Raw genomic sequence first — 24,553 nt, 5'->3', positions numbered from 1 at the left:
TATAAACTTGTTTAGTACTTAAGTCTGTGTTCTCATTTTGATGAGCTTAATTATTAAGAATCTTGCAGACGTAGATTGTAATCTTCCAACACAGAGCTTTAAATTGGCTTTTGCAAACAGCTATAGATGCCTCCCCCCTAATCTGGGTGAGAATAGTTTCCCCAACCCCATGCTTATGTTGAAAGCTTTATGCAATGTCCTTATTCTGCACAAGCCCTGGTTTCCAACTTCACAGCCTTGACAACTCTGTTTCACCTCTTTGTCTTTAATCCATTTTTGTCCTGGGATATTTCCTTAACTTTCTAAGGCAACAGCAAATTTTTGAAAGTGGCTCATCTCGGATTATGAAGAAAGCTTGGTAAGAAGGGTATAAGAGCCTTAAAGTAGCTGGATAAATTATTGTAGGATAGATGTTCCAAAGTCTTCACTAAAAATCTGCCTGATAAGTAAGGTTTTCCACGGTGTTTAATAGTGTGGGGCTGAATAACAGTTCTCATTTCATTTTATATGATGTTGGAGCTTGGCAATACTAATTCTGGGTACCTTAGCCATATGTTTTAGGTTACAAGATTAAAAAACGGTAACTGGATATTCATAATTCTAAGAAAGCATTCACACACATATCATATATGGAAAGTATATGAGGTGTGTGATAATAGAACAGATATGAAATTGATTAGCTTTAAAAATTATTTTTCTTAAATAATATGGGGTTTTTGTGACACATTTGAATGATGGTACAATCTAATGAGATGGAAATCTAAAGTTATATTCTTTTACTTAAATGACTATCTGTCATTGGAAAGCTGTGTGGCAGTGCTTCAGTTGTTTCTATAAAAATGATAATATATGTGGCTATTTCAAGAACTAAAAACATTAATTCATATATTTGCTTTATATCACTTCTCTAGTATAAGTGGAAGGTCAATGCAATGTTAGCAAATATTGTTTATAATATCACCGATTTTAATTGTGATTTTCATAAGAGTATAATCATTCAAGTGCCTCAAGCACATTTATTCAGCAACAACTCATGAAGATCCATGTTCTAGCTTCTGTCGATAATACATGCTTCTACCAAGCATAAGGGGAGTGCCAAATTTCATAGCTCCTATGAGAATGTAAGTGTTTCTATTCAGAGATGTTGGAATATGATGCTACACCAAGTTGAATGGGAGTGAAGTGGAATCATCCAATACAGGCTGGATGACTTGGCAGGGAAGGCGTCGTGATGAATTAAATATGGAAGGCAACATGGAGTTCTCAACCTCAAGTCTAGCCATTATTCCTCTGAGGACTCCATTTACATATGCATGCACATTGTTTTAATATTACCAAATCTAATGCGCTCAGGAGTTTTATTCTGGAAAAGAAACTTAGTTTCTTACCTACATTTTCCCTCAAAGTATCGCTCAAGTTGTTTTTGAGAGGAAGGTAAGGTATACATTTGCTGTTTAAAATTTGAAAATAAATTTTAGAATGACTGTTTTAATGTTTTAAGTGCATATAAGGAATGCTTAAATTTAAACCAAAGCAATACATTATTTTGCATATTAATCAGTCTTATAAAAAAACAAAATAAAATCATAGTATTACGTATACGTAGCCATAGACACTAAGTTTTAATAAATTATATTTCATCTCTATCTAAATTATTTAAATAGCTTTAGATATCCATCTCAGTATGTTCAAGCTATTGTACTGTCTTATATCTTACATATTTTTTGTTTCAGAAAACTAGAGAAATCTTACTAAAAAAAAAAAAAGCTTTAAAAGCCTTGTCCATTCAGTTTTATTGCTTCAATATGTACACTTGTTTTGTGAGTCTGAGATAGATATCTGTAATACAAGTTTCACTAATTTAGTTTGTGTTGCCTAAGTATTCCCTTTTCGTTTTGTGTCTTTAGTTACAGAAACTCAGTTTAAGTCTCAGTGCTTCCTAGGTGTGGTCACTGGGCACTGTCAGAAGTAGGCTTGTTTTCTCTCAGTAAAGAAACACATATGGGTCTAATATATTGCCAGTAAACACCTTGCTTAAGTGTGCTTTCCCTCAAGTGGCAGTAATATGACTGTTTCCTGGAAAGTCTTGATGGCTTCATCATCAGGAATGAACAGAAAAACAGAAAATATTTTAATTTGACAAAACAACACATTTAGGATGTATTTGTCTACTTCTGTAACACCCCACCATGACCCGTGAAGGAAATACCTTAAACACAGCATTTGTTAGGAGTCAAAAGCATGTGCTTCTGTTTCTTATAAAATTTTTTCCCTAATAACTAGAAAATTTCCCCAAATGTAAAAACAAACAACACAAAAACCCTGGTACACTGATTACTAAATACATCCTATTTAGTAAAGGTTAACAGCAGTGTGGTTTTCTAGTACTGCCACATGTCATTTTAGAGGACAGGTGAGCATGGCACACTCCGCGCTTGCAGGAACAAGCCAGCATTTGAACCGAACCCTGATCAATGCCTGCTGATCCAATACCATAATGGACAAAGATCCCCTATGTGGAGATCGACAACAGCCCAACAGCTATGCAGGTGCTGATGGTTATCTAGTTCCTCCTCCAGCTCCCCTCCTCTATAAAACCAGCATCAGAGAAGTGAACAAGTCACTCATTAGCCCACCAGTAATATTATTGACCCTTAAGTTTGCTATGGATTGGTGTGCAAAGCTCTGAGCTAAGGGAAAAAACTTCAAGTGGTACAGAGTCAAAAACAAAGCATGATCAATTAGAAGGTTCTTTCCAAATATAATTGGATTCTCCACATTGCACTGTCTTTCCTTGAAGTGATATGATGTTCCTTTTATTTCTCATTCATAAGGCTCAACAGAGGCAAACCAATGGACAGAATGGTATATATGTAGAGCTGGGAAGCAGGCAGGTAGGGAAGCAGTTTGCTGAGCCACTGTTAACTCTCCAACTAACAACTCATATGTCCCAACCTAAACACATAAAAGTCAGCCTCCAGGGCACATCACCTTTTTCAATACTCTCCTACTGTATCATATGTCTGTATCTGGTTACATGTATGAAGTAGGAGAGGACTACATTTGATGTATAAACACAATGTTATTTTATGCATTTCTGCCTGCCCTTTGTTGGTACCTTCTTCAGCTACATGAGCTGGCATGGGCTAATGGTATATGTATATTGTTACTGTTATTGAAAATAATCCAGCCTTTAATTTTTTTGCCATTTCACTGATAAAATGCTTCTTTAAGGGAAATACAAATTACCAGTCATTTAAAAAATATAGAAGCAGTCTGTCAAATAAATACATGTATTATCACCCCTGAATAAGGCAAAGTAAGAAGGAATCTTATCAGTAAAGACAAAGCTCAAGTCAATTGCATTAGGTATGTTTTCAATATGAAAAACTACAAGAATAATGATTAGGAAATCATCTCAAACTTTACAAAGTCAAAATACTAAGCAACTAGCATTAATCACATGGCTTAAGTAAACAGAGCCCAAAGGATGGGGCAGAGGACCAGAATATTTTCTTCTTTCTGGGAAGCATTCAAGCTCCAAGTATGATCTCAGAATAATAAAGGTGTTAATGAAGACAGAAGCCCTATGTGAAAAGACTCCAAATACAACTCTGAAATCATAACCCACCAAAATATGCATGGGTTGAAGATGCTGTCTATTATGGTCACAGAAGCTGGCTCAACACCTCACCATAAGACTTGCACATGATATTTTTGCCTCTGACAGCAGAAAATGTATTAATCTGCAAGCTTCAAGGGGCATTCCGATCACATTAAGTTCTCTGCCCTCGTGCTACTGTCTAGCTGCTTCACATAGCAGTCAGCCCAAATGGCACCAGAGCCGACAAGCATCAAGCTTGTGTGATTTAAGTGATTTGCCATAGCTGAGCTTCTTAACAATAAACACACAAGCAAGCAAAAAAACCACTAAAATGTCTTCCCATTGGTTAGAAGGGATAACAGTTTCCTCCCTTTTATTTGACCAACAGGTATAGTAAGAGTTTAGGAGTCATTCTTGCTTTGGTGTTTGTTCAATATATATTTATATGATATAAATCAAATATATAAATCTAAACTTGCTAAAAATATGGTAATCAACTCTTAATTAGATGAAGCATAAGTAATAACTGTAGAAATAATCGAATGCCATAGCTAAACACAAGTTGGGTGTCTGTTCTGCTCACAATATTCTATATGTAAACACAAAAATGCAGGAAGTCACTGAAAAATCCCAATATTATTGTAAAGAAATAGGAAAGACAACAACACTCCATCTGTTATTGGCACACAGCTAGGTTTCTGTAAGGGTTTATGTGCATCTGGTTCTTAACTCCACTACACGCAGTCACTGACAGGTAACAGAGGCTCAGAAAGGTTAAGTAACCTGCAAGTTACTGTCATGTCTAATCTACGAAGGCACAACTCAATGGTGGTACTAGATGCTACAGTCTGCTCATTTCACAATGGAAGACAAAACAAGCAGAGTAGAGCCAGTTGGGGAAGAATTTCACTAAGCACTTATAAAGAAACCGTCCTACCTCCAGACTGCCACCAGACACCATTCAAACAGGAGATTTATACTCCTGGGAGATAAAGCTTAGCAAGGAACAGCATGGAGTTTTGTTTGTTCTTTTTTTCCCAATGCTGCAGACATAACACAGGTCCTTGAATGTGTTAGACAAGTACTTTACCACTAAGGTAACAGCCCAAATGGGTTTTATGTACTAGAAAACAGTAACTACAGAGTCTAGCACGTCTATTGACACGTATAAATAAGAAAAAGATAAAATATACCACTTCGCTAACTTGGGGTATTCAACAATAACTTTAGGCAAGGGCTATTTTGGGATGCTTTCTAAATCCTAACCCGAAGGTAGAATTTCAAGACTCAAGGTCTTCCACACTCTGAGTAAGAAGCGGATGTTCAGAGCAGTGCCTTCTCATAGAAAAGTCCATATGCTCTGCAATCACTTGAGTTCAAAAGTTGCACAAATCAAAAATCATTCTCTAAGAGTTATCTGACACTGAACACTCGGGATTCACCGGCCTCTGGTATGTTCAAACAGGAAGTAACAGATTTTTCTTATCATGTATATTTTGGTTGAAACTTTTTACCTAAAAACAGAGTCACAACAAAAGGTCAAAAGAAGAGAGCAGGAAAAACCTTTTCTAACTGAGGTGCCCAACAACAACAACAAAAACTGAAGACTTAGCTTCTGAGGTTATAATGAGGGTTGAAAAGGGCTAATAATATTGAGTAAGGAAAGCTAAGAGCAAAGGAGTTTTCACTAGGAAAAAAAGCAACATCTAATGAGAGCATTAAATATAACATCCTGTAATTCAGGTGAATCAACCGAGGGCACAGACCTCTTCTAGGATACAAAGGGGAGCTGGAATACATAGTATACCTCAAGGCTACATTGCCAGGGACAGATACAAAAAATTAAGTTTAAATTCAAAGGCGAGCATGAATTTGATTTTGTTGAATGAGATGAGGAAGGATATGAGATCACCAGCAGGACCCGAGAACAAAACATACTACATGCAGCAAGCTCTTCAAAGCTTTGTAGCATCTACTAGCAACAAGCACCCTGGTTACAGCCAGTGAAGGATGAACCTCACTCACAAATGTCAACTCAGGAGTAGTTATGGAGAATGTGGGCATGCGCACCACTTGGTGGAAGGGGATGGCTGGCAGACCACCAGTTGGCAGAGCTGACACTTGGCAGTTAATATTTCTGCCCAGTGCCTCCAATCTTAACTTCGTGCTTGACACAGTCCCACAGAAAAATACTGCAGAAAATAGAAAGGTATCACAGAAAGGCAGATTCACACCCGCCCCCTTCATTTTCTTTCCATCCCAGCCAGGCTTCATGTTAAGTGTCCTCAAACTTAAAAGAGAACTTCTTATGTTCTGAAAGCAGAACTGCCCTGAAACATTTCTTCCACTGTGAAGCCATCAATGGAAAGGGTTAAGTATGAAAAAATGAAATATGCTGTGTGCTGGTACTTACCAAGCTGTCTTAAAAAAAAAAAAAAAAGTAAAAACTAAAACAAAAACAAACCCCCAAACCTAAAAGTCATTACTTCCAACTTTCTTGCAATCTTAACAGCAGGGTGTTTTACACAAGCCAAAGTGCAGGATTCAGAAAGTGAGTTTTTCCAGCATGTAGAGGCTTGCTTGCTGCCAAGTAAGACCACCCTAGTTCCTTCCTCAGGACTCACGTACTGGAAGGAGAGAGCTGACCTCCCGACCAAGTTGTCCTCTGCCCTCTCTACACATGTTTCGGGGCGCATGCCTCCTCTATGCCTGACACATGAGTAAGATGCAATCTCTAAAGAACGAATTGCAGGTAGGCAGGCAGCGTGTATGCTGTGGTTCCTCTCAACACTGAAGCCCTTTTACAGAAGTCTAGGCTTCTCCACCTCAGGGCCTTCTTCTTGTACTGCTGTCGCTCACTGAGTGGGACTTCGTGTGCCCATGTAGTACACAGGGTCTAGAGAGAGGCTAGCACTCAAGTACGGGTGTGTCGAGGGTTCTTCCTACTGCGGATGGGAATGAAATTAAGGTTTAACAAAATTCCATCGTGCCTTTCACTGGCCCTTGTTTCTGGAGAAGCTAGATCAGTAACTCTAACCATCCTGGTGCCCAGGAAGCACAGAGCCTTGCTGTGGAACAAGAGACCAGCAACAAAACCTTAACTCCCATGTCAGACTCTCAGGCTAAGTGAACTGAGTGAAAGCACTGTCAAAAGAACAGCTGCTCTTCACAGAAGCTACAAGATCTTGAAATTTTCCCCTCTTGGTCTACATGGCCTGCGGCAGCAATCTGAAACAGATGTTGCCTCTTTAGCTCTCGTAACAAGGCTTTTATGTAATAAAAAATAAATGTGAAGAGTAATATATAGACAACTTATTTGCAACTGTATTAATACTTAGGAGAGACGATGTAGTTTGGTCAACTGTATACTACAGGGGTTTGACACTATAGCTTTTAATTGCTTCTGTTCGAAAGCAGCGGTATTTTGAAAACATTTCAGATAAATCAATTACAAAATAAATGATTTATTACAAGTGAAACTGGTCATGAGCTTTATTTTGGGAGCAGAGGCTAGATTTCAATTTAGTCCCACTTCCAAGTGTTGTAGATGTCACACATTTAATAGTTCACACAATACAGACCTATATGGTACCGATTTAAGAGCCAGACAACCTAGGTCAGCACACTGGCTCCTGGCTAGCTATGTAATGATGGGCTAATCATATTTCTCTATGTCTTGGTCTTTTTTTTTTTTTTTTTTTTTTTTTTACAATGGGCACTGAAGTATAACTACTACATCTGGTTGTGGTAAAGTTGAAATAAGTGAAGATGGAACCTGGCATATGGTTGACAATGAATGCATTAGCTGTTAAAGCCTGGCACCCACTGAACACTTGATATTCCAAAAATTTACCAATTTTCAAATGACATGTTGTACTGGACACACAGGGGTAAATCTTAGCAGACCAAGGGGAGCTTGGGAGAGATGAGTAGAAGGGGACAGCGAGGCAGCTGAGTACGAACAGAAGGAGCAGTGTTTCGCATGCTGAAGCTGGATGGTAGAGTGGACTGAGCTAGAGAAAGGTTGCCATGGAAGCCCTCCAGTGCAACAGTAGGTCTGGACCAAGGACCTGGTGCTATCTCTCTTCACATAGCACAAAATAAACCTTGGTCATTTTTGTGCAGAATAGATCAATGCGAACAAAGTAATAGTGACTTCATCCTGGAATCCAAGTCAACCTGTCTGAAACCGCAAACATTTTAATGTTTACTAAGCATGGTGCCTCACAAGCAATTAGATAATTCAAAATAATGTATTATACAGAAAGTCACACACACACACACACACACACACACACACACACACACACACACACGTGTGTATCAGAAGAAGATAGAGTAAGTACATAGCCATTAACAAGAATAATTTAAATAACCACTGAATTTTGGGAGTAAACAGAATGAGAAGTGTTAGTAAATAAATGGGGTTTTCATTAAAAGGAAATCTAATCATTTTTATGTGATTATAGCCGAATCCAAAGAAGTTAGCCATAAAGTTTTCCTGAGATTAAAAAGTAGCTCTGTAAATCCAATCTTCTTTTTCTTTTTACTTCAAAACTTTTTAATCCTTACAAACATTTGCTGAAATATAAAATGACTTCCCCATTTACTAAGAATAACAATTTTTCCCTTGCAGTACTGTATCCCCTGTCTCCCAAGGGAAGCAACAATACCTTCTCACTTTAATATGTGTGTGTGATTTTCCCCCATCTAATCAGCTAATACTTTTCAAAAGATCTTTTTAATACCTAAATGAAAGGATTCTACCTCAAAGACCTGACCTTCCTATTAAAGTGTCTGAAGCAAACCGTAGGAATGTAAAGCCTACTCAAAGAGAAACGGCGGGGAGCTTATTGTACAATGCATTAAAAAAGGAGGGGAAAAAAAGCTTCGCGGGAGTTGCATGGAATTTGGTAAAATTATACCACAAAAATACAAATTGATCTTAAGCATAAAGAAGCAAATTCATAGCCAAAAACTTATTATAAATGTGCTCTGTAATCAGCCAGGAGGGAGCCTAAATGAAAACCTTCAGAATTTGTCATTTTTTCAATCAAAATTTCTGATTACACTTTCATGTTAAAAAGGCTCCAAAGAGAACAAACTACATATTTTTCAACAGATTTAAAATTTGAAAATTTAAAGCTAATCTGCAACAGCAGAAAAGGTAGGTTTCACTGCAAAAAAAAAAAAAAAAAAAAAAAAAAAAACAACCAATAACAGAATTAAATAACACAGAAACAGAGGACAAGAAAGTATTGCAAGAAGACTTTTCAGAAAACAAATGAAAGATCTTTCCCGTACCATGAATGTAGTTCTGAAGTTGTTCAAGTCATTAAAAAACTCTTCCACAGAAACCTTCTTCATGTCAACAGCATAGTAGCCCATTGCACTCTGGTACAATTGTGTCATGGTGTCTAGCAGCTTGGAGAGTTTTTCATAGCGTTCCTTTGCACTGATAACAAAGCTGTATATACTTAGTTAAGGATTTTTGAAATGTACAAAGTAATGCTGTATAGGAAAAAAAAATGAAACCATCTCTAGTGCCATATTTGATTCTAATTTTTAGTTAACATTAATACATTTCCCAAACTAAAAAATGACCTCCAGAGAATCTTCTAAGAATCTGTAATTCAATTTCAAATTAACTTTGGCAAACAGCCAAATAAATATTTATATAGTTAATATTTGTTTTTCCTGGTTCACTTCAAGAAAAAAATTTCCAATTTATCATAATAGTCTATACCATATAGTTCGTGAAAAATGCGATTCTGGTTCGGCAGTTAAGACTAAGCAATTAAATATACTGAACAATATAAACACTGAGAAAAGTACTTGAGTTGCAAAACTTAAGGGTAATGCAAAGCTCCTGTGTGTCATGTGCCTGCAGAAAAGTCCTTCAGCTTTCTCTTTCAACAGCCTTATCTGTGAAATTGAAGGAACAATGTCACCTATCTCATACAGTTACTGTGAAGAGAGGAAATTATAACAACTAGCCTAGAAAAGTGATCAGAAGTTGGGAATATATATAAACACTTGATATTGTCCCTGCCCACTTACTCAATTTACACTGAAGATTTTAATGTAAGATGTTTTGTAAGTCAACAACTTCATTATGGAGGCATACTGTGATTTAAATTCTTTTCTGTAAAATTCCTGTATAGTATTTTCTACATAGCACATGATTGAAACGTATGCTTGTATGCACAAACACAATTGGAGATAAAGATCAGAACAGTTCTCATACTAATTTCTGACAATATAACTCACACCATTCTGAAAGTCAACAGTAAGTCACTACTAGTAGAAAATATTTCAAAAACAGACCACAGACTATTTTTTATTATATTAAAAAACACAGCAAAACCTAGTGATAAAATCTGATATAAAATCACTACACCATATTCTGAAGAAAGCCTTTTAAGGCTTTAGTCATACTGCCCAAGGACACTTGTACCAATGTTTTATTTCAACCTTGGTGAGAAGGGTTTCCTCAAAAGGTGTCTGGTACAAAGTTATAAACATTCTATTCACAAAACTGCACACATGCAGGCGCTTGTACACACAGTTAATACAGAATGTAATGATTTTACAAGAAACTGCTGGGCTGTGGGGCTCAGGCTGGTTCTGTACTGCTCCTTTTCTGCCCATAAAACAGTTGAGTCAAGAATAGGCACTGCATAAATACTGCTAATTCTATCCCTATATGTGGGAAAATACACACTGTCAACCATCCATTTGTTAAAAACAATTTAAAATAAAGCAATGGCGCTTTGAATTTGAGGTAAGAACCCTAAGTAAGGAAACATCAGAAGTGCATCTGCATACACTTAGAAAAACAGAGCAATTATATTGAAAGATGGAATGGAAAAGATGACTAAGAGCCAGAACTACGGAAATGACATGGTTTTGTCCTACCAGCTCGGAGATTTTAAAGTTAATTTTCTTATCATTATTTTGTATAAAACAATTTGCTCCAAAAGGAAATGAAGTGGAGCTTTGAATAACTGGAATTACCCAAAATAATAGTAAAGCCAATTGTGATTAAGCTTAGGCAATTTTGGAAATAGCCAAATTAATCCTTAGAAGTTTGAAAGGACTGTCTGGTAGAGTGAACAACTGGATACATGAGTAAAGCATGCCACTTCAGTGCTCAAAGTCCCCTCTTTTAAGGGAAAATGAAAGAGAATTCGTCATCATCTCAAAGAACAACCAAAACAAGATGATGTCACACCTACTCTTACACCGCACGCAGACAAAGTCTCTAAGACTGACATGCTGGTTCACACCTCTTGACTGGACACATGATGGCTGGCTAACACTATGGATTTGAAGCTACCCTGGGTAGCAATGTGAATTTTGTCTCAAAAAGTAAAAGAAAAAAGAAAGTAAACGTGTGTGTCAGTTAACTGTATCATTTTTTCCTAGCATGGAGTTCTACATTTGTTCAAAAAAAACATAAGCAACATGCAACAAAATACACTTTTGATATAATGCAAAATCACTGACACATATTACATCTACCTTATGCTTTGAATACTTTTTTTTCTTTGTCCTTATCAAAACTAAGGAGAATGCCTCATATATTTCAGCTTGAATTACTGTAATTGTACTATTTGGAAGATAAATGAGACACAGTTCTGTGTTCACAAGGTCTCAAAACAAGTCATTAGAGCTAAAAGCACAACTTGGTACTTTAATCCTTGCCTACCAATACTGTTGATGTCAAGCTTCCTCCACAGATACAGTCACACTTATTCACACACCACTATGACATTGCTGTCATCAGAAACACACTGGTTCCATGGGCTAGGGAAATAAATAGCTCAAGTGGCTAAAATGTTCGCTGTGCAAGAGTGAGGACTTGAGTGGGAATTCCCAAATCAATGTAAAAAGTCAAGTACAGTAGCAAAAATCTACAGTTTCAGAGCTGGGAAGAAGCAACAGGTATGTACCTGCAGCTCATGTCTAACCAATCTAGCCATATGGGGTAGTCTCCCAGTTTAGCAAGAGACCCTCACTCAAAATACAAGCTGGAGAGTAACTGAGGAAAATACCAGAAATCAAACTCTAGCTTCCACACTTATAAAGTTCTGTACGTATATACGTGTGCGTGAGTGCACACACACACACACACACACACACACACACACACACACACAGAGAGAGAGAGAGAAAGAGAGAGACAGAGAAACAGAGACACAGAGAGAGAGACAGAGACAGAGAGACAGAGACAGAGAGACAGAGAGACAGAGACAGAGAGAAAGGAGAGATCCACAATCCTTTCACATAATGTTCAAAGATCAACTTCAACGAGATCCATGTATCTAATACCAAGCGCCCCTAAGCCAGGGCTTCTCTGTGTAGTCTTGCTTGCCCTGGACTCTTTGTAGACTAGGCTGGCCTTGAACTAACACAGATCTACCTTCCTGGGCCTCCAGCAGTGCTGGAAGAACAGGCTTGGGCCATTGCGCCCTGCTATATCTAATATCTTTGAAAGCCCCTTTTTGGTTTGAGGCCAGCATGGTCTACAAAGTGAGTCCAGAACAGGCAATGATACACACAGAGAAACCCTGTCTTGGAAAAAAAAAAAACAAAACCAAAAGAGAAAAAGAAAAAAGAAAAAAGAAAAACCCCTTTTAGAACCCAGGATCAAGTCAACCATTTTAGGAAATATTCATAAGTTCACTGCATATCTAGGTACTAGACAGAACAATATTTAAGAAGATAGGCAAAGATTCTGTGGTCATGACATGCACATTATACAATGTAGAGACAGATAAGTATAAAACAGCAAGAACAGCCCATAATAATCAACATGAGACAAATGAAGGTTTCTCTTTTTTTGCACATTGAGACAGAAACTAACTGAGATGAGAAGGGGGAATGCTGGCTAAGAGGAAGGGACTAGCTAAAAGAAGTAGGTCATTATCTGTAGGAGCAGAGAACAGCAAGCTGTTTGCTAGTAGAGTAAAGGAAAAGGGCACACTGTAAACTGGATTCCAGGAGATCCAGGAGTGGGATAGTTAATTCAAGTCTTTAAAAGTCTTTAAGAATAAGTGATAAAAGTGATAGCAGACACAAATGAGAAATTCAAGGAAACCAATCCATCTACTCAATGATCCACCCCCTCATTTTTCAGCTAGCTCATGCAGTGCACAGCACTATTTCACCCACTTTAATGTAGCTCTACTTCTTTGATGACCCTGCGCCCTCCCCAACAATGTTTTCTGATCCTTTTCTCACAAAATATGCTTTCTACAATGTTGACTATTGCAGATAAAAGACATTTGATGAACTTACTGGAGTAGTTTTAGCTTCTACTCTGTAATTTCAGAAACATGCATTGCTATCTTGCACAACAGCTACACCAAAAATATAAAAGAGGGGTGGGGGAAGAAAGTTGGATTTTGATGACACTAAAAAATACCACATAGTGTATATGTACCACAGTTTCTTTATCCATTCTTCTACTGAGAGGCACTTAGGCTGTTTCCATGTTCTGGCGATTATGAATAAGGCTGCTATGAACATGGTTGAGCAAATTTTTTTGTTGTGTGCTGGAGCATCTTCTGGGTATACTCCTAGGAGTGGAATAGCTGGGTCTTGAGGAAGCCCTATTCCCCTTTTTCTGAGATAGCACCAGATAGACTTCCAAAGTGGCTGTACTAGTTTGCATTCCCACCAGCAATGAAGGAGTGTTCCTCTCTCTCCACATCCTCGCCAGCATGTGTTGTCACTTGAATGTTTGATTTTAGCCATTTACTACTCAGCTATTAAAAACAAGGATTTTCCAAAATTTGTGGACAAATGGATTGAACTAGAAATGATCATAATGAGTGAGATAACCCAGAAGCAGAAAGAGTCAAATGGTATATACTCACTTATTACCGGACACTAGCCCAAGGGACAGGTCCCATGAAAGTCTGCACCTACCAGGAAATGGGGATAGAGGTGAGGACATCCTATTGAGACTCTAGATGAGGAAAATATAGAGGATAGGCAAGTAGGGGGACCCAGAGGGTCCTAGAAACCTACAAGAAGAACATTATGATGGCTAGATCTGAGCCCAGGGATTCTGCTTGATCTAAGGCACCAACCATGGATGAAACGGGCAGTCATCATCAAACCCCTACCCAGATCTAGCCAAGGGACAGAACATTCTCCACAGCTAAGTGGAGACTGGGGACTGACTTTCACAGGATCTCTGGTGCCCCATATTTGGCCATGTCCCTTTGTTGGGGAGGCCCAATGGCACTCGGAGGAAGGATAGCCGACTACCAAGAAAAGACTTGATACCCTAGCACCATATTCAGGGGGAGGAGGTCCCCCACAGCCACCGTCATAGGGAAGGGGGATTGGGGTGAAAGTGGGAGGGAGGGAGGAATGGGAGGATGCATGGGATGGGATAGAAAATGAGATGTAATAGGAACTATTTTTAATTTTCAATAAAAATGTGTTATTATTAAAAAAAAAAACCACATAGGAAGAATCAAAAACTTTGTTATATAATTTGTGCTAAATACAAATATAGACAGATGTCTAGTAAACTAATCTTTCTTAAGAGAGTAGGAGGAGGAGGTAGAGAGAAGAGGAGCATTCTCTATGGTCTATTGGTTAATTTTCTGAAAAGAAGAAAGGATGCAGAACTTAAGGCCAAAGGAAAGGACTAGACGCTACCTGGTATGAACCCTGGCATTTTCTCATGTTTCTCTCACACCCCTTCCATACACCTGCTGGTGAGCAAACCTCAAATTTGTGCTTTATATCTTTTACATAAATGTTTACTGTGGAGCTATTCAATTAATTATAGTTCAGGCCAGGCTGAGAAACTGGAAAATAATACTGTGAAAAGAGTGATGACTTCTGAAATAACTGTGCATGCCTTCAAATGATGTACAGCAAACAACTTTGTGGAAAGATTCAGGCGTACGGCGTGAGAATGTGCTCTAAGGCTAAGAACACAGTAGGAATGAATGGCACTGGTGAAATCTCATAAGAAAGCTGTATCTGCGTGCTGCCTAGGCTTACGTCAACTTCACATCCGGACTAGAGTTACCTTAAAGGAAGGAACCTCAACTGAAAAGATGCCTCCATAAGATGACAATCAATAAGATGAATTCAATAAGATGAGTTAGAAAATGGCGGTGTGGATTAAATTGTAGTTCCTCTTACACACTAGATGTAAACGACTCTAAGTCACTGACTCTCTTTCCCTCCTGTAGACCAGGGTATATAATATCTGCGCAGGTCAATTTATGGGCTTGGAGTCCCATTTAGAGATCCTAGAACATAAAACCATTTCAAATTAGAAAAAAAATTTTTTTAAGGAAAAAAAAGGTCTGGCTGTAAGGCATTTTCCTAATTAGTGATTGATGGGGAAGGGCCTAGCCCATGGTAGGTGGTTCTATCCCTGGGCTGGTGGTCTGGGGTTCTATAAGAAAGCAAGTTGGGCAAACCAGGTAGAACAAGCCAGTAAACAACACCCTCTATGGCTTCTGCATCAGCTCCTTCCTCCAGGATCCTGCCCTGTTTGAGTTCCTACCCTGACTTCCTTCAAGGACAGAGAGTGGCTATGAAGTGTTAAGCAGAATAAACCCTTTCCCCCGCCAATTGGCTTTTTGGTCATACTATTTCACCATAGTAAGAAAAGACCTAAATAAGACAATCTGTTTCTTTAAATACTACAGTTAATAGATTATTAATATGTTATTGAATCCTTGATGATGATTCAAGGAAATATTTACCTGTAGCCAAGTGTGGTGGCACACATCTGTAATCCTAGTACTCCAGGAGGCAGAGGCAGGTGGGTCTCTGTGAGTTCGAGGCCAATCTTGTCTACAAAGCAAGCCTAAGATAGCCATGGCGAGACAGAGAAACCTTGTTTTGAAAAACAAACAAAAATCCAAAAATATTTACTTGTAAAGAGGCATTTTTAAACAAATTAAATGATATATAATATTCCCACAGAATTGGTTGAAGAACTAAATAATTGATATAGGTGTCAACTTATAGGCATTAAATCAAAAAACAAAGTTTGAGTGCTAGTAACAAACTTTAGTTAGTAAGTTGTTTTTATTCATTGTTCATTTTTGCTTTTAAACTCTTTCACTTTCTATGATCCAGGAAGCTCACAATTTGCCATTTTAATAAGATCTGTATAAATGCATTTAATATTCAAAATCTGACTTGTCAGTCCTAATTAAAGTAAACAAAGTCTTGCAATGAATGGATTTAATTACTTCAAAACTAGTATGTCTAACTAAGATGAAAAGCAAACGAGTGCAGTCTAATCTTGGCAAAGAATATTTATGATTATAAGCTTTGTCAATAGCAAAGTGCACCAACTGTTCATATATCTGAATTCCAAGAGACATATGAATGCTAATCAGTTCATTAGAGGCTTCTAGGTTGTGATATTTAGCGACAGGATATAGTAGCTCTCCTGTCCATGGAGTATAATTTTACTCAGAATGAAAAACTGTTTCCAGCAAAGAATCATCCTTCCTGGTTCTGATTTCCTGCTGGCTGCATTTTATGAGCGGCACACCTTTCAGGAAGCCAACATCATTTAGTCAGTACTTTGTCATATGAATACAGGCAGGGGTATGTCCTGAGACCAGCTGCTGGGCAGGATTTTACTCCAAGCTCAGGAACTCATGCTAGTTTGAGAAACCCAAGCTGCCTAATTAGCTACTCACAGTGTATGACCAAAAGCTACATGGAATCAAATTTTTTCCATAGATGCTTTTTAAGTCTATAGGAAACAACAACAACAAAAAAAAACCCCAATGAATTCAGTTAACAATACTTATGGATTAAAAAACAAAAAACACTCTGGGTATATTCCAAGGAGTGGAATAGCTGGGTCTTGAGGAAGCCCTATTCCCATTTTTCTGAGAAAGCACCAGATAGCTTTCCAAAGTGGTTGTACTAGTTTGCATTCCCACCAGCAATGCAGGAGTGTTCCTCTTTCTCCACACCCTTGCCAGCATGAGGTGTCAGTTGAGTTATTGATCTTAGCCATTCTGATGGGTGTAAGATGGAATCTCAGTGTCGTTTTGATTTGCATTTCTCTGATGACTAAGGAGGTCGAGCATTTCTATAAGTGTTTCTCAGCCATTTGATATTCCTCTGTTGAGAATTCTCTGTTTAGCTCTGCGCCCCATTTCTCTATCGGGTTATTTGGTTTGGTGGTGTTTAATTTCTTGAGTTCTTTATATATTTTGGATATTAGACCTTTGTCAGATGAAGAGTTGGTGAAGATCTTTTCCCAGTCTGTAGGCTGTCGCTTTGTTCTCTTGACAGTGTCACCTGCCTTACAGAAGCTTCTCAGCCTCATGAGGTCCCAATTATGCTCAACCATGTTCATAGCTGCCTTATTCATAATAGCCAGAACTTGGAAACAACCTACGTGTCCCTCAATAGAAGAATGGATAAAGAAACTGTGGTACATTTACACTATGGAATACTACTCAGCTATTAAAAACAAGGAATTTCCAAAATTTGTGGATAAATGGATTGAACTAGAAATTGTCATAATGAATGAGTTCACACAGAAGCAAAAAGAGCTAAATGGTATATACTCGAGACACTAGTCCAAGGTGTATGTCCCCATGAAAAACTGTACCTACCAGGATAGTGGGTAAGAGGGGAGGACATCCTATTGAAACTTTAGGTGTGAGAAGCCTGGGAGAAAGAGGAAATAGAAGGATCCAACGGGTCCTGGAAAACTACAGGCAAGCCTGGGCCCTGGGGTCCTCCGCAAACTGTGGCAACAGCCAAGGAAAAAATAGGCAGTAAACCTTGACCCCCTACCCGGACTAGCCGATGGACATTCTCCACTGTTGAGTGCAGAAGGAGATCTAACTTTCACACAAACTCTGGTGCCCCATATTTGAACATGTCCCTTGGATGGAGATGCCTGGTGGCACTCAGAGGAAAGATAATAGGTCACCAAGGAGAGACTTGATAACGTATGAGCATATTCAGGGGGAGGAGGTCCCCCTTAGACACAGACTTAGGGGAGGGGAGGGGAGTAGGGGGGAAGTGGGAGGAAGGGAGGAATGGGAGGATACATGGGATGGGCTAACAACTGAGATGTAATATGAATAAATTAATTTAAAAATGTATAAAAAAACCCACAAAATAAAAAAACCAATAGTCACATGTGAATGTGTTAACATGATAAAATGACCAAGAAACAAATCCAAGTACAATTATAAAAATATAACTACAACGTACTTATCCTAAAATACATAATTTGTCAGTTCAAACAGTGGTACAAATCTATATTTCTGATTCATATTTACTTAATCTTAGTTTTAAAAAAAGGAAAGAAATCCTTACCAAGTTTATAAAGAAACCTCTTTAAAAAGCAGCTGGGTAGGAGATAAGAGTCAAGAGGAACAAACACATTATCCTTAACTGATTGCTACTGAGTGCATTTGTATGATATTTCCTGACATAGAGAATGAAGATAAAATTGAACTAATTCACAATTAAGCTGAAAGCACATACAATAAAGTCTATGACAAACCAAATAATAATTTTCTGATTCACTATATCTCAAGGGAGAAGTAGAAAGAGGAAGTCATTTCTTTTCAAGTACATCAGTTTAAAATATTAAGGAAATCTATTTATGAGTCCTACTTTTAGAACTGGGCTGTCCTTTCCTATAGAAAGCACATATCATATGGGATTTTAAAATGCATTGTAACAATATTTCATTACGATGGAAAAGATATCCATTGCGGATTTCATATAGTGGTCTGCACAGCAACTTAACACAAGCTTCATGAAATAAAGAAGTTCATTATTTCAGTTACTAATTAGAGACTAAGCTACAAAGTTACTGATAACAAAGATAAGTGAATAAAAAGCAAACTGTAAATCAAATGAGACACAAGCTTCATGCTATTAATTCACATATTGTTTTCAATCTCACTTTGAAATACACACAAGCAGTGATTGAGACAAGTTTCTTTTTTAGATTGGCATGAGGGAGTCTTTCTATAGTATGTGGAATCAGTTAATTTCTAACGTTTATCAGCCCTTGAGATGGTCAGTCATGCTTTATATTTATAGTCTATAGCTGATTCCTGAAAGAGTTCACAAGTAGCTAAATCACATTTCATGGCATTGGATTCAAAATTCCTCAAACTAAATTTTAATATTCTTTATCAGACAGAATAAGGCAAACAGAAGGGACAAGATGGGAAAAATGTTCTATTACTCACGAAGACTAAAAGAAAATAGAAGTAGAAATCCTTGGTGTTTTGCTTACGATAAATACACCTTGGTTAATTTACCTGAAAGATAAAAGTTAAGCCCTGAATAATTTGGCACTGTGTAATGTATTTCAGTTAGACAAAAAAACTTACAAGATTAAAGACATTGTCAATCCAGTTGACTACTGACTTATTTAGATATCAAAGGATATGGACATCTTTATCACAAACTTGTCATGCAAGTCCTCAGGAGGGGGAAAGGTTTCCAAATCTTTCTCAAGCTGTTGGAGCTGCCTTCCCATCTGCTTCAAGTTCCTTTCCAGCATTTCTACAGAGACTAGGAGAGAGCATAGTAAATGCCTTGAAAGGACAAAATTATAATATATAAAAGGTAAAACAATCTAGCAACAAAACATGTTTTTAAAAAACTCATGGTAAGAAAATTCATTCTAAAACATTCAATTTCATCAACTCTAATTTTTAACTTTTTGGATTTTAAATCCAGAAAAAGGTAACTAAACAACTGAATCCTTATAAAGTAGGGAGAAATACAGGAAGTTCCTACATAAGCCAACCACACTTAAATGTTTAAAAGTAGACATCTTAACCACTACAAATACAACAGAACAATCTAGTCATATAAGAGCAAAGAAAATTCATTATTTGAAATACTGAACTCAGATACAATTGTTACATTTTCTAAGATATCTCTTGAGACAACTGGCAAATAGTTAGGTGAGATGTGGAAAAAGCTTCTCTATTAGTCAAACTAAAGAAAAGGTCGGGGAGGACATTTGAGATGTCAGGCATTCTTATCCAGTACCTGAGCACTACCTATGTTTATTAATCATCTAATCACACAGGCCCCATCTCTGAATTAAATCTGCTCTCATAGTATATATTAACAACCCATGGACACCAACAGAACTGAGGACTTGGCTGAATGAATTGGCCTTGCAGCCAGCAGTAAAGTTTAAGAATTAATGCTCGAATTTCCATAGTGGGTCACTTTTACATGCCTATGGTAAGAGACTGCTATTTCATAAAGTAGAGACAGAGGCCTTAAAACAACTTTTTGAATATTAATTTTCCTAGGGTTCAGATAAATTTTCATTGAAAAATCTAATTAATGTAAATTATATAAAATATGACTTTAAATCAATATAATACTTCTAAGTACCATTTCATTTACTAACTTTGAGTTAATTCTGAGGAACGAGTACAACTTTGACCTTATAAATATGAATAACCTAAATGCTCAGGAAAATGGTTTAAGAAACACACACACACACACACACCAACAAAAATCAACAAGTATGCTTTATGTTTTGGTGTAAAGTAAGCAACAATGAAAAAAAGGACAAAAAAATGATGTAAGAACATAAAGTGATGATTGTGTTTTTATATAGCTGAATACAAAACAACCGAACAAAACAACTTTTTGTTTGTTTTGTAGTCTTTTTGTAGTCCCTGGCTGTCCTGGATTTGTTTTGTACACCAGGCTGGCCTCAGACTCAGAGAGATCTGCCTGCCACTGCCTGTGGAGTGCTGGGATTAAAGGCTTGAGTCACCATGCCTAGCCCATCAACAGCTTTTAACAAAACTTTAACATATACTTTTATTTTAATTAACAATCTAATTGTTAGATACAGCAATTACTGAGTTACAGGTAACAGTTGTCTCAGAATGATACTATAGCCTTTGGCTCACACCATGGTGAAGCCATTCTCAATTTATATTCATGTCCACTTTCCCAAACAATTTATTTTCTTCTTTTTCTCTTTTAAGTTTCTAGTGTATATCCTGTGCAGGCTTTTCAAAATGAGATGAACATAGCCCAGAGACACAGCACATGTTTACAGGAGACTGGGGGTTCAGTGCTACCTATCAATTTAAAAATAAAGGAGACAGTGACACAGGCAATGGTTTGCATGGAGTACTTCCATGATGACAGCAGTTAAGTTAATAATTGATTCTAGTTAATTCTCTGCATGGTGCTGTACCCTGCTCTTAGTGACAATGTATCATCTTATTCTGCACATAGACCTATCCACAACCACAGCTTCTGTTTGATCACACCTACAATGCCCTGCTTACTTCTCTTACTTCCAAATGCTTATTCTGTTACTTTCTATGTTGTCTCTCTGAATTATAGAAAGATACCTTTTATTCTCCTGGTCAATTTGTTTCTTCTAATGTGTCATTAGCATCTGCTTTGTAATTTCTCAAGAGATTTCACTGCTGGCTCAATAGCTTTTATTCTTTAAAAATGCTATTATGTAAAGATAGAAAAACCAAATAATTTTATTAGTTAATTAAGTGGTCAGGAAAGTTTAAAGTCCTGTTCCACCTCTGTGCTACAGATTATACTTTGAAAAGTTTCCTACTACTGCAATGAAATAGTAATCCATGCAGTTGTAGCTACAATATAAATAGTACCTATGATGAGAGTAGCCTTTGCTGAGTACTGATGTATACCTGATCTGTCTTATCTCCACTAATACAAGAACATCACAGTCTAATTTACAAAATGAGGAAAAGCATAAACAACAACAAAGTGCAATGTTACAAAAAATGCATTGTTACTTTTTATAAGAACAGTCCAGTTTTCCTAGTTTACAACATGAGGAAACTGAGGCTTAGTGTGCAATAAAAGCATTTAAAAAACTTAAAAGTGCAGTTACTTTTTATGAAGAACACTTAAAGTAATATCCTACTATTGAATAAAAACATATATAATATAAGGAAAAAACACCTAGGACAACAAATATTAGCCTGAGGACCCTGATGAATCTAAAAATACCAGGAAGATGTTGGGAAATATGCCTACCCTATAGCACAAAACAGATGTACAACTTGAAGCTTGGCTGAGTACATAGTTACTTAATAAAATATGTGTATATGGGTTTTGAGCCTTTGTTTAATAAGGGGTTCCAAAGGTTCAGTAAGTACAAAAGTTCCTGAATCACTAGTAAAATTTCTGAAGAAAGGATAAACAAAAAGGATCCTAACATGGAAATCAACACTATGAGTCTGAAGAACACTTGGAAAACAACATGGCTGCAGTTGTTAGTGGTGGGTTGTAGCTAGAGCTAATGTGGCTGTTTTCTTGTACCACACAGAGTTTTCCACACCAACTGTAGCTCTTAACTCTTTAGAGCTGGATTTCCCACCATTCAACATTAGGCTAACACTCATTACGGAAAATTAGTGGCATATTCAGGACACAGATTTGATCTCACAAGGCAACCTTCACATTTCAGGTGCCAATTTCAAGTCCAGGCAGTCAGTCATCCACACTCCTGAACTGGTGGGAGTGTTTAGGATCTGTACAAGGCCTTCTCTGAAGTTCCAAAGTTCATTAGGATGGCTCATCTTCAACTTGAGAAAGCATAGTCCTTACAGTGGCATTGTCACTAAAACAGACACACACACAGGAACAGCTCAAGTAAGGAGACATCTACCACAGAGGATAGGAGGACTAGCAGAGCTGCCCGCTCTGTGTGCATGCCACCCTCCCAGAACATGTCCCTTAGCCTCTTTGCTTCAGTCTTTATTAAAATGCTCTTACAAGGCAGTGGGGGAGGGGATGTTAAAATAGCTCGGCCTTCACTCACCTACTCAGTACAGTGGAACATGAGTCCCCACATAGGGTTTCTATAATTATCCTGTGCAGTGCAACGGGGACTGGCAAGCAACATCTCTCAGGTTCAATTTGAACATCAGTGAAAACATCTCGTATTTTTACCTCATTGCTATTTCATAAGAGATTGAGAGACACGTACCAGGACTTGGGGAGACAGAGGCAGGTGCATCTCCGAGATTTCAAGGCCAGCCTGGTCTACAAAGCAAGTCCAGGAGAGCCAAGGCTATACAGAGAAACCCTGTCTCAAAAAACAAAACAAAAGATTTTAAGAAAAGATTAAAATTTCTCACACAGAGCAAAGCCTTTTTGTGGAGTGGGAGATTATTATGTTTTTCTTATTTGTAGAAACGAGTAAAAAATGACAAAACCTCAAGGCTGAAATAAGTGATGCCAACATTTAAGAAAAAATAAGAAAGCCATGTTGTTCACCACTACAACTACAGGTCAACAGGAAATTTTACATTGTGGAAATCAGTCTAAAGTCCCTGTGGTGCAAAGCTATACGTGAGTGGTGCTTAGGAGCATATCTAAGGCCATCAGCAAGGATAAGAACACTACCTTTTAAAATGGTGCTTGTGGCTACTCTACAGGCAGAAATCCTACAAACCATTTCTTCTGCTTCGTCTGCACTCTGATTACATTCCTTGTACATTGTAGTTAAGTGAATTTAAATGTAATCGACCAACCTCTCACTGCTAACTTTTAAGTAAGGAGCTAAACACATTTTGAAAAGAAAGAGCAGTGTGTAAATTCCAGGCTAATAAAATACCATCGAACGGTTGGAGCCATCCAATGGGTAAGACTAAAGAGTTTTAAGGCTCTGGTGTTTTTGTTTTGAGTAGTTACTACATTTTGATAAACACAACTTCCTTCATCTTCAAACACAATTTTATCCTTAAAGTCAATGACTGTTTTTCCAGAGTAATTTCAAATAGAGAAGAGAGTTGTCAGCTGCTCTTACTGATGTACCTGTGCATGATCTCGAGAATGGACAGCACACTCTCTGCAAGATGAGGCTTCAATCTCACAAGATGACTCCTGTTTCAGATGCTCGTTTCAGGGGGTGGGGAGGGTTAGCTCAGTGGTAGAGATCTTGGTTAGCAAGCCCTGGTTCTTAGCTCCCACAGGGGAAAATGCTAGTGTGAAGTACAGACAGCTATCACTCCTGAATTTGCTGTAAACCTCAGGAGGCCTAGAAGCTCCTCCCTATCATTTACCTTTCAGCTTTGTCACATCTTTTGACTAAGAAATGAACCTTTTGATCGCTACCTAGAGTAAACATAATCAAAACAGAGCTGCTAGCAAAGTTGGCTAAAATACTGTAAGGCACCCTGACTTGTCTAGTTTAGTGACAATTCAATCAGATAGGCTCTCTCAAATCGCAGCTAAGCCTCATCTATGTGACTGGATGTGTTAACAGTTCTTCTGATGATTTTTATTCTTTTATCCAAACCAATGATGACAACAACAAAGAGCACACCATATTTACATCTGACTCTTCAGTGATATAGTGTACTGGAAGATACTAAAATGTTTGTTGAACAAATAAATTTTGAATTTAACTTTAACATTTCTTGATAAAATTATTAAAAATAAAATTTAAAATTGAAAGATTTAATATCTAGCCATTAATAGCTATCATCCTGAAGTTCATCAAGTGTGCTGTCATATGACAAGTACACACTAGTGGTAATGAAGAAGATTTAGAATAAAACTTAAGTCACAACTTTAAATATTCAAATTTAAAGCAATTTTGAGTGAAAGTTTTTCAAAATATTATAACTTAGTATTATGAGATAATTTTAAGCTAAAAAGCTTAGACATTACATATACTTAAGTAATCTTTGCAATGAAAAAAGATCCGTTATGAATATTCCTGAGCCTTGATAATCATTTACTAACAAACTTATTAAATAATGCTACATTCATTGATATACACCATGATATGACACAAAAAATAAGTTCTTATTACCACTTATAAATTGCACTAAATTAACTTTCCTCCATAAACAGAAACATTTTTATGTGAGAAACAAGTTTCAGATTATCAACAAATTAACATTTTCTTGGTAA

The 24,553-nt window shown here is 37.4% G+C and overlaps 1 protein-coding gene across 3 annotated transcripts in view; it reads right to left on the bottom strand.

Moving 5' to 3' along the window:
* Window positions 1–24,553, bottom strand: part of DIAPH3 (diaphanous related formin 3) — a 454,594-nt gene that overhangs the window by 155,935 nt on the left and 274,106 nt on the right. For all 3 annotated transcript variants that reach the window (XM_084767928.1, XM_084767927.1, XM_084767929.1), the window contains 2 exons: window positions 19,048–19,171; window positions 8,909–9,074 (listed from right to left, as the gene is read on the bottom strand). In XM_084767928.1, coding sequence (XP_084624054.1) covers window positions 8,909–9,074; window positions 19,048–19,171 — 290 coding nt within the window. The remainder of the gene's footprint in view (window positions 1–8,908; window positions 9,075–19,047; window positions 19,172–24,553) is intronic.

The sequence above is a fragment of the Acomys minous genome, assembly GCF_964271855.1.
Source record: "Acomys minous genome assembly, chromosome: 18".
Classification (NCBI taxonomy): domain Eukaryota; kingdom Metazoa; phylum Chordata; class Mammalia; order Rodentia; family Muridae; genus Acomys; species Acomys minous.
The sequence above is the reverse complement of the archived record's forward strand: the minus strand, read 5'-3'. Positions and strand labels throughout refer to the sequence as shown.